The sequence below is a fragment of the Achroia grisella genome, unplaced genomic scaffold (genome assembly GCF_030625045.1).
Source record: "Achroia grisella isolate CSIRO2021 unplaced genomic scaffold, CSIRO_AGI_Agris_v1 utg777, whole genome shotgun sequence".
NCBI classification, from domain to species: domain Eukaryota; kingdom Metazoa; phylum Arthropoda; class Insecta; order Lepidoptera; family Pyralidae; genus Achroia; species Achroia grisella.
The window spans coordinates 377,480-389,606 of record NW_026713017.1 but is presented as its reverse complement, the minus strand read 5'-3'; the positions used below and the strand labels follow the sequence as shown (position 1 = coordinate 389,606).

Here is a 12,127-nt window from a genome sequence, read left to right as displayed (position 1 = left end):
ATTAAACTGTGTTCACATTTTATATTACTCAACAATCTTTACTTAGTAATACTCAAAGAATATATCTAATATAAAGCAAATCCAATTTTATAGCTTAAGCAATAAAGATAAAATTTGAATAGCTCAAAACATATTACACAAATAAATAATATAAGTCAATACAATGATATTTTGTATTACAGATACGAAATCAATGCAAATCCACTCCGCCAGAAGTCAAGAGATGACAACTGTGAACAGAATGAATCTGTCTCTATAGCATCCTCTAGCAACGTGGCTGACTTGAAAATCGGTGTGGCTGGCTTCTGTAAAGCATTCCCATGGCACTTTGTTACGGATAAACGACTCGAGTTGGTGCAGTTGGGTAAGTTTCTAAATATTTATGTGACAATTCTAGTAAACTTGTCTATCAGGTATAGTTGCAAACTACATAAGCATTTATTGTAGTAAATAACCATTACTCGCGGGAACTTAACTATACTTACAGGGTGTCTTTCTACAGACTTATAGTTATATATATATATGGATGGCAACAAATACCGATAAAACAACGGTAGCTACTGACTTTCAATCCAATCCAGAACTGTTTTATAACGCGTACAAATATAAATAATTATTTAATGTAGAAAAAAAACTGAGCAATGTATAATTTGCATGACATTTATTAACATAAAACAAAAGACAACGGACGTTCGTTCTCCTATTTAATTAAAAGAATGTTCACTTTATTATTTATTTATTTAATTTAGACTACATGGCCCATATTAAAATACCTTTTTGAGTAACATACAAATGAAATAATAATAAAATACAAATATGAATTGTCTGTGTGGGCACGGCACTAACAATAGGAATCTACCGCGGTAGGGCCGATATACCACCCTCTTCGGCGAGTAGTCCTCTATCGTCTCCTTATTAGTGGCTAATTATATATTTAAGAACTCCAGTGTGTATCTCGACTGGAATTTAACCAATAGGTGACCGATGGATTATAGGTATCTGAAGCCTATCAAACAAGTAAACTATTAGTTTGTGGAACATAAATTAATATGGAAACGGCTTACAGTAAAAATAGCATAATAACTCAGCTACTTTCAAGGTATTAAAATAATGAACATGCCTAAACCGATAAAAACATTTAGATAATGAAACATATTGGTTAAGATAGCAGTAATGAAATAGGGAAAATTAATTGAATAAGTATCGAATGGAACAAAGGAATTTAAAAAATTTGGAGCATTTGAACATAATTCCTAATAATTACAACACTACAATTCCTATATAATTAATTGTTCTTTCAACGTTTTTATTAATTGGTTAGATCATTAAGTTTTATTGTGTAGAATTTATTTTGTACTTGGTAACTTAAGTTCATATAATATTTCTAATGAGCTGTAATTCGAGTTTTCGTGTTGTTAAGCTCTGTCTTTTATTTAAATTATATCAATACTTCAATTGCCTAAATGTTTAAGAAATATCCGTTGAACAGACTTAAAGGTTTCTTTATATTTTTTTAAATAAATGAAGATACTTTGGATGTAGATAAAAATAGCTCGTTGTACTAAAAGCAGTATAATGTCGTGATGAAAATTCCTACATGAAAAAATACATTAAATATCTCCTGAAAGTTCCAATAAACCAATTGGAGATAGATAATAGACGCTGAAACTAATAATGGAACAAAAACGTTTGTAACATAAAATAAAAAGGGCTTTTTTTGCGAATAAAGTTTATTTATAGTGAGATTCAGAGCTCTTTTGTATAATGTACTTCGAGACGTTCACTTAGATAAGAAAATAAATTGTTTTATATCTTCATTAAATGGAAATAAGTTCTTTTTTTACCAACACTCTTTAGTAATAACAATAACTTAGGACAATTCACACAGCGCCATCTAGTCACAAGCTAAGCAGAGCTTGTGTTATATTTATTTGTTTATATATATAAACTGAAATGCATAAAACATTACATATCTATTTTGTAACAGGAGTAAATGAAGTATAAGTGGGACTTCTCAGTCTGAAACTTCCAGAAATAAACCAAAGAAGATTGAATACTAATTAGCCTGAACAATTGACATAGTAATCGAGTTTATCGAGCTGTTATTTAATATTTTCGATAATCAAAAAAGATTTAACAACGACTGAGTCCATTTTTACTATAACTGGTATAGCGATTTTAAACTTCCTCTAAGATACAACTGAGATATTCAATCCGAATACAGAATTACAACAAAGTTATTCAAAGCAACTAAACTAAAGACCATTAAGTAGGATATTCGAAACAAGTACGGTTTCGCCGTGGATAAATCAATATCAACTCTGAATGGGGTATTCAGATTACACAGTGATAAATTAATGTAAACAATTATACATCATGTATTGTTCTAAATACAGACAATAATTACAAACAATACAGATCATTCTCGAATTATAGAAGCACCTACTAATATCATAAATCAACCGTGAGATTTAGATACTACTGATTTTATATAATACTAGCGAAGCCGGCGAACGTTATCTTGCCATATAAATTAGTATCGCTATTCAAAAATAAGGGTTGATGGTATAAAGGCGACAATTTAGAGCTGTATAATAATATTTAGAGTATGTATTTTTAAATGCTGTATCATAATTACAAATAAAAAAAATTACCAAAAAATAAAAAAACATATTTTTGGAGTGGATGACCCTCATCACTTAGTAAAAATAGTTTTCAGACCTATTGAATATGCACACAGAATTTTATAAGCTTCGTTCAAGCCGTATCTTAGGAGTTTTGTTAGAAACACTGTGATAAGAGAATTTTATATATTAGACTGGCCATCGTGAGTGCAGACTCACGATGGACAGACTAATGGTATAATGGAAAAAATACTAGTAAATATTTCTTTTACAAAACTATATCTATCTATATATTATGAGAGTAAGGGAGAGGCCCTATCTGTTAGTCTGGATATTGCGAAGGCCTTTGATCGGGTTTGGCACAAAGCTCTTCTTTCAAAGCTACCATCCTTCGGGTTGCCTGCGAAGTTATGCAAATGGGTCGCCAGCTTTCTCGCTGATCGGAAAGATCGTTGTCGATGGTGCTTGCTCCGACCCAACTCTGTGAATGCTGGTGTTCCACAAGGCTGTGTGCTGTCTCCGACTCTGTTCCTTCTGCATATCAATGACATGTTACAAATCAACAACATTCATTGCTATGCGGATGACAGTACCGGAGATGCCTTGTACAGCGGCCATGCTAATATGTCGCAGGCAAAAGTTATAGAGTACCGGAACAAACTTGTGTCCGAAATCGAAACTTCACTACATCAAGTTTCGGTTTGTGGTCTGAAAAATTGTGTTCAATTCAACCCCAAGAAGACACAAGTTTGCGCGTTAACCGCTAAAAAGAATCCATTTATCGTATCTCCACACTTTCCTTGATGTGAAGCCAAATCTCGAGGTCCTTGGCGTTGATATATCCAGTGATGTTCAGTTTTCTCCTGGTATTGCGGGTGCTCATGGGCGGCGGTAATCACTTACCATCAGGTGATTTTTGTCCCCTATGTTATATCAATCTATTATTATTTACATCTCGTCTTTTAACGATTTTTTTCATATATCCATACGTTTTCTTTAATACTAACCATCACCAGACCATTACAAATATAACAAAATCAAATACATGATGGATTAATCTCCATTTTATAATGCTTTTATATATATTCAAAGATTTAAATGTCAAATAAAACAGTTCCTTTGCAAAAAGCTTACTATAAAATTGAAAAATTCGTTAACGATAATAATGTTTTTATAGAAAAACTTTAAATCCATAGCACTGACAATATTATCTGATTACACTAATAATGAGTGCGTAGCGATTTCTATGTTGATTATCGCATACCTCTTACTTGTTATACTGTAGTTCTTTAAATAAAAAAAACATCTATTAAAAAGAGCAAAACACAAGTTTCTTGCTCATTCTTCTTGTGATGAATCTGCATTCCGAATGAGTGGTAGAATCAAAATATGACTATTCAAAAGTGCTTGTAATGAGTTTATTTGAATAAAGATTATTTCTATTTCAATTAGACAACAAATTTGCATTGCATTTAAAAAAGCAATCGTTCTTTGAATATCGAAAATATACTCCTATTTCGATATTGTAGTAAAATAAATGACAAATACATGTATTCAGTTGACTGGAATCGGCCGTAAGAATATACATAATAAGATTTGTGAGAGATCAATTTCCTCGAATAAATAGATGTCCATATCCAAATACATCTTAATGCTATTTCCTGCTGACCTAAAAGCACTACAGATGGACTTGTTTGAGAATAGAAATACCTTCATATTGAGGGGATTAAAATGTTTTTAGAAATATACGTACATATAAAGTTATAATAATAGTAATATAAACCTGGATAATTCACACAGCGCCATCTAGCCCCAAGCTAGACAGAGCGTATATTATGGATAACTAGACAACAGGTAGAAATACTTATAATACTTTTTATAATTTCCATAATACACATAGAAAACACCCAGACCGATAAAATCAATCATACTTAGGAATACACATGTTTGTACCGTGCGAAGAATCGAATCTGCGATCATCGGAAGTAAGACGGTGTGCTAAACGGATAGACAACCGAGGCCGTCAAAGTTAAAAAGTTAAGATGCACTTTGTAATGGCAACGCCTGTTGAGTACCGTGATCATCAAAAACGTGTTTTATTAATTAATTAATTAAATAATATCCATGATGGTATAATATTAGTATTAGTTAATGGAAAAGTGGGAAGAATCACCATTGATTATACTATCTTTGAATTTACCATCAACCAGATTGATATTAAATAGAATAGAAAATCATTTATTCAAATAAACTTAATTTAAGTACTTTTGAATAGTCATAACAATTTGTTTTTTATCTACCATGTAGATACAATGTCATACAAAACAAAGTTTTTGGTTATAAGTTGATAATCACTAAGGACAAACGATTTTATAAATATAGACAATTGTCATATGTGACAGTTGCAAATTTATATCTAAATATATATAACTCAAAGGTTACTGACTGACATAGTGATCTATCAACGTACAGCCCAAACCACTGGACGGATCGGGCTAAAATTTGGCATGCAGGTAGATGTTATGACGTAGCCATCCCCTAAGAAAGGATTTTGATAAATTCCACCCCTGAAAGGATAAATTAACGCGAGCGAAGCCGCGGGCAAAAGCTAGTAAGATATAATTTATTTAATTTATTCGTCTTTAAAATAATTTTACTGATATTATATATGTATATAAAACTTTCATTATCTATGCCTGAATACAACCATCGGATCACGCTAGCCCAGTTTTCCTCAACCGACCGATATCTTTAATGATTCCTCTTTTTTGACGGTAGCGTGTTAATGATCATAGAATTTACGATAATGTCTACAGGTGATTATAGGAAAAGAGAAAACGGTTTTTACCTTCATTTCCGCAGGCTTTTCTTTCTAAAGATTATCGAAAAGCATCGTTTATCGTGAAACCCTTCGATATTGAAGAGAGTCGATATAAATTCGTAATGATGAATTAATTTAATAGACCTTTTGCATTTCTTTATAATTGTATTCATACAAAATGCTTATTTAGATAATATATAGCCTATGAGGTTCTCGATGATCTAGCGATTTAGCACACTACCGTACTTCCGATGATCGCAGATTCGATTCTTCGCAACATTTGTATTCATAAGTATGATTGATTGTATCGGTCTGGGTGTGTATGTATATATGTGTATTATGTAAATTAAATAAAAGTATTATAAATATTTCTATCAGTTATCTAGTACCCCTAACACAGGCTCTGCTTACCGTGGGACTAGATGGCGCTGTGTTAATTGTCCAGTGTTATTTATTTATTTATATCTATTGCGATCTTCTACAAGGCAATTTTCACTATGGTCCGTTCAGACATTTAATGATACACTTTTGCATAATAATAATAGAATTTAGAGGATGAAAATAAATATTCAATTATGCTATATATACTATTTATATGTAGCTTAAGTAACATAATCCTTTTATGAGTATATACACTGTATTAAATTTCCGAAGCAAACCCCTACGTTTGATGATAGCACCTGAATAGAGGATAAATAAAAATAAGAGTTGAATAACTGAGCTGCTATAGTATTCCTAGGTAATGCATTATTTATATTCTCGTACAGTGAATCGATATGCTATCAAAATGCTTTTAAGATTGGATTGGGATCAAGGGTTTTCGAGGTCGGAAAAACATTTACAAGTGTACATCGCCCGAATGTGGTTTATTATTGCTGGACCTTGAATTAAGTAGATATTGATGTTGAAATATGGACAATGTAATATCCAATACAATTTTGTAGGGCTCAGAACCCTTTCAGTTCACAAATCTTTTGATAAAACAATTGTATTATGTTTTTATACCCTCTCACATATACCTTTTGTGATATAAAAGAATGGGTTTTATTTTTTTTTATCTCTGTGAATTGTAATGTAAAACCAATTAGATTACATTTACGATTAAATACCTAATCCAGAAAAGCTCTAACGCAAACAGTATACTGTTTTATTCAGCAAAATATACGAAAATTGCTTTGTGGAAGGATGTATAATCTTTGATGTTGAGAAATGGAATTGTATTGTGAAATAAATTCCATATGTATGTATGTAGATATATTCATACATATTGCTTCCAGTTAATGTTAAGTACAATCTCTCAACAAGAACCGAATTCGGTACTTAAACTCTAATTTCTATGTTTTGTTTTCGCAATGTGAATTATTATTAAGTACGTATTTTTTTCGCAACAAAATAAAATGTATATAAGGCCATAAGGAAAAAAGATCGCACATGATCAATGCTCATTCATATATAAGTTTGTATATGTTTATGACTTCGCAAAAGCGATAAAAACCCGCGAGAAAAAAATTGCGATGCGCACGAAAGTTCGAACTCTTTTCGAACTTTCATACTTCCAGTATCTCATTTTTATTACTAACAGATATCCATTGCATATGCTCTTTGCAACTTAAACTAATTAATCATTTTGATATTAATATATGTTTTATATATAAGTGATGTAGTAAATGGCAACCTACTCACAATTAGATGGACCGAAGAAACAATCTGCACAACGCATGGTTGACGCCGCAAGGTATTTAGTCAATCATGTGTATACATTGTTTTTGTGCATTAAAATTAAATAAATAAATAAATTTATTAAATTCTTTATTTTTAGAAATTTTCTATAATTTATTTTAATTTATTTTTAGAGCCTAAGTAATCAGACTTCACGCCTTATTTATTTTGTTGTAACTGGAATAGAAAATAAGCATACGGCTCACTTGATGGTAAGCACCACGCACATATGTAACATAAATATTTGACGGCCAAGATACTGATGCGATGCGTCCCTAATAATATGTCGTTAAGCCAAACAAACACTCGTAATCTTTATAATATTAGAATGGATTTATAATATAGAATAGAATAGATTAGAATAGAAAATAACTTATTCAAATAAACTTAATTTAAGCACTTTTAAATAGTCATAACAATTTTTTTTATCTACCGTTCCTTCGGAAAGCTGTCTCATCACAAGAGGAACGAGCAAGAAATCTTGTGTATTCCTCTTTTAAATAATCCTTGTAAGTTTACATTTACAAGTCGAAACGTGTGAATACAAACTAGTAACCAGCACTAATTTTTTGGGTCAAATATAAATATACAATAAGATTAAATCAGTCGTAGTGATAAGAGCAGACCAGTCCCTACATTGAACGTATGTTCGTATTTATATATAGATTATATGAATATTTTAGATTATTTTAATAATAGTTTAACACGTACGTGTTAATAACGATTAGATACTAAAATTTCTATTTCCACACGATAAAATCTAATCAAAACTTTCTAACAAAGTAAACGTGGCTTTGCTTATAATATGCCAATCAAAATTAACTCAATTTTGACGGAAATGCTGATTGAGTAAAGTTCCTTGACAGCCGTGACAAGGGTGAGTCACTAGAGATTCAACGTTAGACCTAACGTACACCCTCCCTGTTTATTAGCGTCATACTTGACAACGTTTTCTATACTATTGCGAAAGTGTTTCTATGATGTAAATACTGAGGTGGGCTAAGTATAAACTCATTTGCTTGAGTACATATCTCTATCTCTCTCTCAAACTTATTGCAGCCGCCATAAGTGAGCGTGAGACAAAGCTCAAGTGCCAGCTTGCATTGTACGATGTTCTTTTTATTTCAAGGACAATTAACACAGCGCCATCTAGTGCCGAGCTAAGCAGGACTCGTGTTGTGGGTACTAGACAACTAATATAAATAGTTAATTAAGGGTAGGCAATGCGGAAGTGACACCCCTGTTGTCATAGGCATCCATAGTTCTGTCCATAGTCCATCAGATGGACGGTAATTGTCCTTTGCAATTCTAATCACATGAAAAAAAAGAAAAAACAGACTCTAATTTCGTTATAAGCTAATGAAAATCTAAATTTCTTGGGAGTGATTGTTATATTAAGTATTTAGCTTTGCTCTATAGACGTTTCGAATTTTACTTGTTTACTTTAATTTGAAATCTGTAACAACAACAATCATCAATCAATTAAGATCGTTGTATCTTTTCATATCAAGTTTTATTACTCTACAATTAATTAATTTACGAAACAAATAGTTATTGCAGAAGGTATTGAATAATGCTGGATATATACGCATTGAAACTAATTAATATTTTTAAATAAATAAATAATGAATAATATCAGAACGATGCACGCAACGCCATTTATACCCAAGTTAACTAAAGCATAAGCTTTAGTTAACTAAAACACCCCTATGTTTTACTTTACTTTCTACTAGATAACTGATACAAATACATAGATTTTTTCCTATACATACAAATTATAAAATAACCAGACCGATACAAACATTCATACTCATGAATACAAATGTATGTGCCGTGCGGGGAATTGAACCCGCGACCATCGTAAGTAAACCGCTGGGCCACCAAACCGTCATATTAATTGAGAAACATAGAGTTATACCGTTCATTAAATGTTATAAATTAAACATGATTCTATTATCTTATTTTATCAGACATCAAGGAAAGGAAAAAAACAGTACTTCCATTTTTCTGATGACCTCATTATCTCTTTGTAACTTTAACTTAACTTTTCCTATTCAAAAGCAAGGGTCTTCTAAAGGCCTTTGTATGTTTATCAAACTGTCTGATCCGGTAACATAGCTCCCAAATGAATGCATCGATTTCAAAGCTTCAGGTTTGATAGGCCGGCTTTGCCATCTTCATCTGATGCGTCCTGCTTTTGTAACGGTAACGGAATGGCAATCAAACTATAAACTGCCAAATGGAAAGTGCTATCGATTCTACTATTACAAATAGCACCAGTGGTATTACAAAATATATTATAACCTATATGGTACCTCTTATTCTTGATTATAAAGACATTCGTATTACTTAGCAATACTTAGCTATTTCTGTGATATATATCCCATTCCTAGCAAAGGTACCATTCCTAGCAAAGGTACTACCTCTTCCTGTATTTTATAGAATTATCTAATTCATTTTAAAGTTATTTTTATTACAAGGTTTGAATTGATGTTGTTAAGGTTAAAATAAAGATCTACATAACAGATAAGATCGTATGGTATATACGAGTATTCTAAGGTAAATCATTCATCTATTTCTAAACGCAGATACATTTATATATTTATGCACTTTTTTTGATACATCAGTAGCATTAGATATTTTTAAACTTGCGTCTTTATTACACATAAGTTAACTGGTAAAAAGGTAAATAAAGGTATTTATCGGAAAGAGATACGTGGTCACAAGCTGACTTTCGGCTCGTGACCACGGCTAGTGCAACCTAGCCGAGACGTGGAAAGTGATAAATACCTTAATTTACTATAAAATTACTCATATTAAGACCCGGTAAACAATATAAATAATCATTAGATATTTTTACGTTATCTCCAACTCAAAAGAATCACATTATATTTGTCTAGAAATAATCAGTAGCGTCAATTTTGTTAATGATAGTTACTTTATAATTTTCTTTTAATATGTCGCAAATATATATTTTATATTTTATTACCGAAGTAGAATTTGTACAAAAAAGTATGTGTGGGGTAGCTATGTCTAGTTTATTTCCGCCTAAAAGCAGTTAGCAGCTGCAGAAGTGTGATATAAGGCAGTAGAATAAGGCAAGTATATGACATGGTATGGAAGCATGCCATCCTATTCGTATCCAGCGGAAAATGGCAACGCATGGTGCTATTCATGTACATAGGCGACTTTACCACTTACTATTAAGTGGGTAATTCGCTTGTTTACCATTTCGATAATCACTACATAGTATAAAATAAAGTTGCTGTCGCTGTCTGTCCGTCCCTATGTATACTTAATTTAAAAACTCAGTTTTGTTTAATAGATAGGACACCCATGCGAAGCCGTGGCGAGTAGCTAGTTATATATAACAAAACCGCATGTTCTGTAGGTTGAGAATATTTTGCATATATTTCAATTTTGTCCACAGGTGGTGGTTTTATGCGCCTATTCGGGACATTTCTAGCAACACATGGATCGTCACTCGGCACTTACTTCAGACTACTACGCCCCAGAGGCGTGCCACTTAACTTTCGTGATATTATGAAGCGTGTTAACACCCCCTTCATGTTCTGCTTGAAGATACCAGGCTCTGCATCACCGGCCGAGGTAGGTGCATTAAGTAGCATTTTTTCAGGATTTTTGTTTTTTCTTCTCGAAAGACATAGAATGAATACGTAATATATGTATAGAACACGGCGACATACAAAATATATATAAATTATTATTATTTGTCATAATTTTTAATAATTATCATAAATTAATATAAACATTGGAACGCTATGCTGAGTTGTGACCAAAATTGACTCTTACTGTCTTAATTTTTTTTTACTGAGTTGTACCCTTTAATATTACTTACTTGCAATAAAGTTTACTATATTTTACTCTAATTTTAGTTTTATTATTTTAATTTATTGGGCTGTCTTTTGAACTTAGGTACATTATTTTAGTTATAACGACGAGTTGTTAATTAAGTGGTAATATTTCATAGTTCATAATAGTTTAGAACTCATAATGTACATAACATACAACTTTTGTTTGTCGAAGAAAATGTTATTCCTGTATAAAAATAACATAATCTGTGATAATCTCTTATCTGTCCTCTTCTCAAAGTATCTCGAGTGCTATTAAGCGAAGTGGTTTCAACTTCAAGTTTATTATCCCGGACTTAACAACAATAAAGTCACTGAATTAATCTTCTTCTCGGCGTTCTACTTTGGTAATCGTTACCTAACATTTAAGGTTACTATTTCTTACACGTAGGTATATCATTGCCACAGAAAAAATACATTGTTAAAATTAAAGGTTAATAAATGTGTCATCTAACTTTGATGGAATGACAACGCATGAGTGGTATCTAATGGTGTCATCTGATGACATGATGGCCGTTGTGCTGTTCATATATGTAGACGAGGGTGACTGCTTACCATCGCATGAGCTTTCAGCTTATTTGCCATTACAATTATTAGAAAAAAAATTGAATTAAATAATTAATAGTTATGTCAGTATCTAGTACAGCCTAAATCCTTAGAATGTAACTCTTCAAAGGAATTAGAATATTAAATTTTATTAGAAATGCTTTTTTAATAACCTCATTTTCATTATTGTTTTTTTTTTCAATAAACAAATTAAAAAGTTAGGTTCGACTGACATGTCATCATTTTCAGTATACCTATATTCCTATCTGTAAATTCAGTAAGTAATTTTTAGGTAATTTTTGCTTATTTTGTTGTATGTACATTTATTTGATTCAAACAGTCTTAAACAATAACCATTCATTACAAGTTTGAGGTGGAATGTATTACCAATAAAGTTCTAATATATATAAAGTGAATTTATGATACACATTATACATTCTTTTAAACTATATATCGATATTGCTTCCTCCGTTGTTCTATTTCGTATTAATGTAATACAATAACAACTATAATAGGTACCAGCTCATAAAAATTTAAATCACTTC

General features: G+C 31.5%; 1 protein-coding gene across 1 annotated transcript in view; it reads left to right on the top strand.

Moving 5' to 3' along the window:
* LOC131850598 (head-specific guanylate cyclase) overlaps nt 1–12,127 on the top strand; it is an 84,678-nt gene that overhangs the window by 39,890 nt on the left and 32,661 nt on the right. Inside the window, exons 6-7 of the mRNA XM_059200893.1 lie at nt 183–364; nt 10,595–10,773. Of these exons, the coding sequence (XP_059056876.1) occupies nt 183–364; nt 10,595–10,773 (361 nt within the window). The remainder of the gene's footprint in view (nt 1–182; nt 365–10,594; nt 10,774–12,127) is intronic.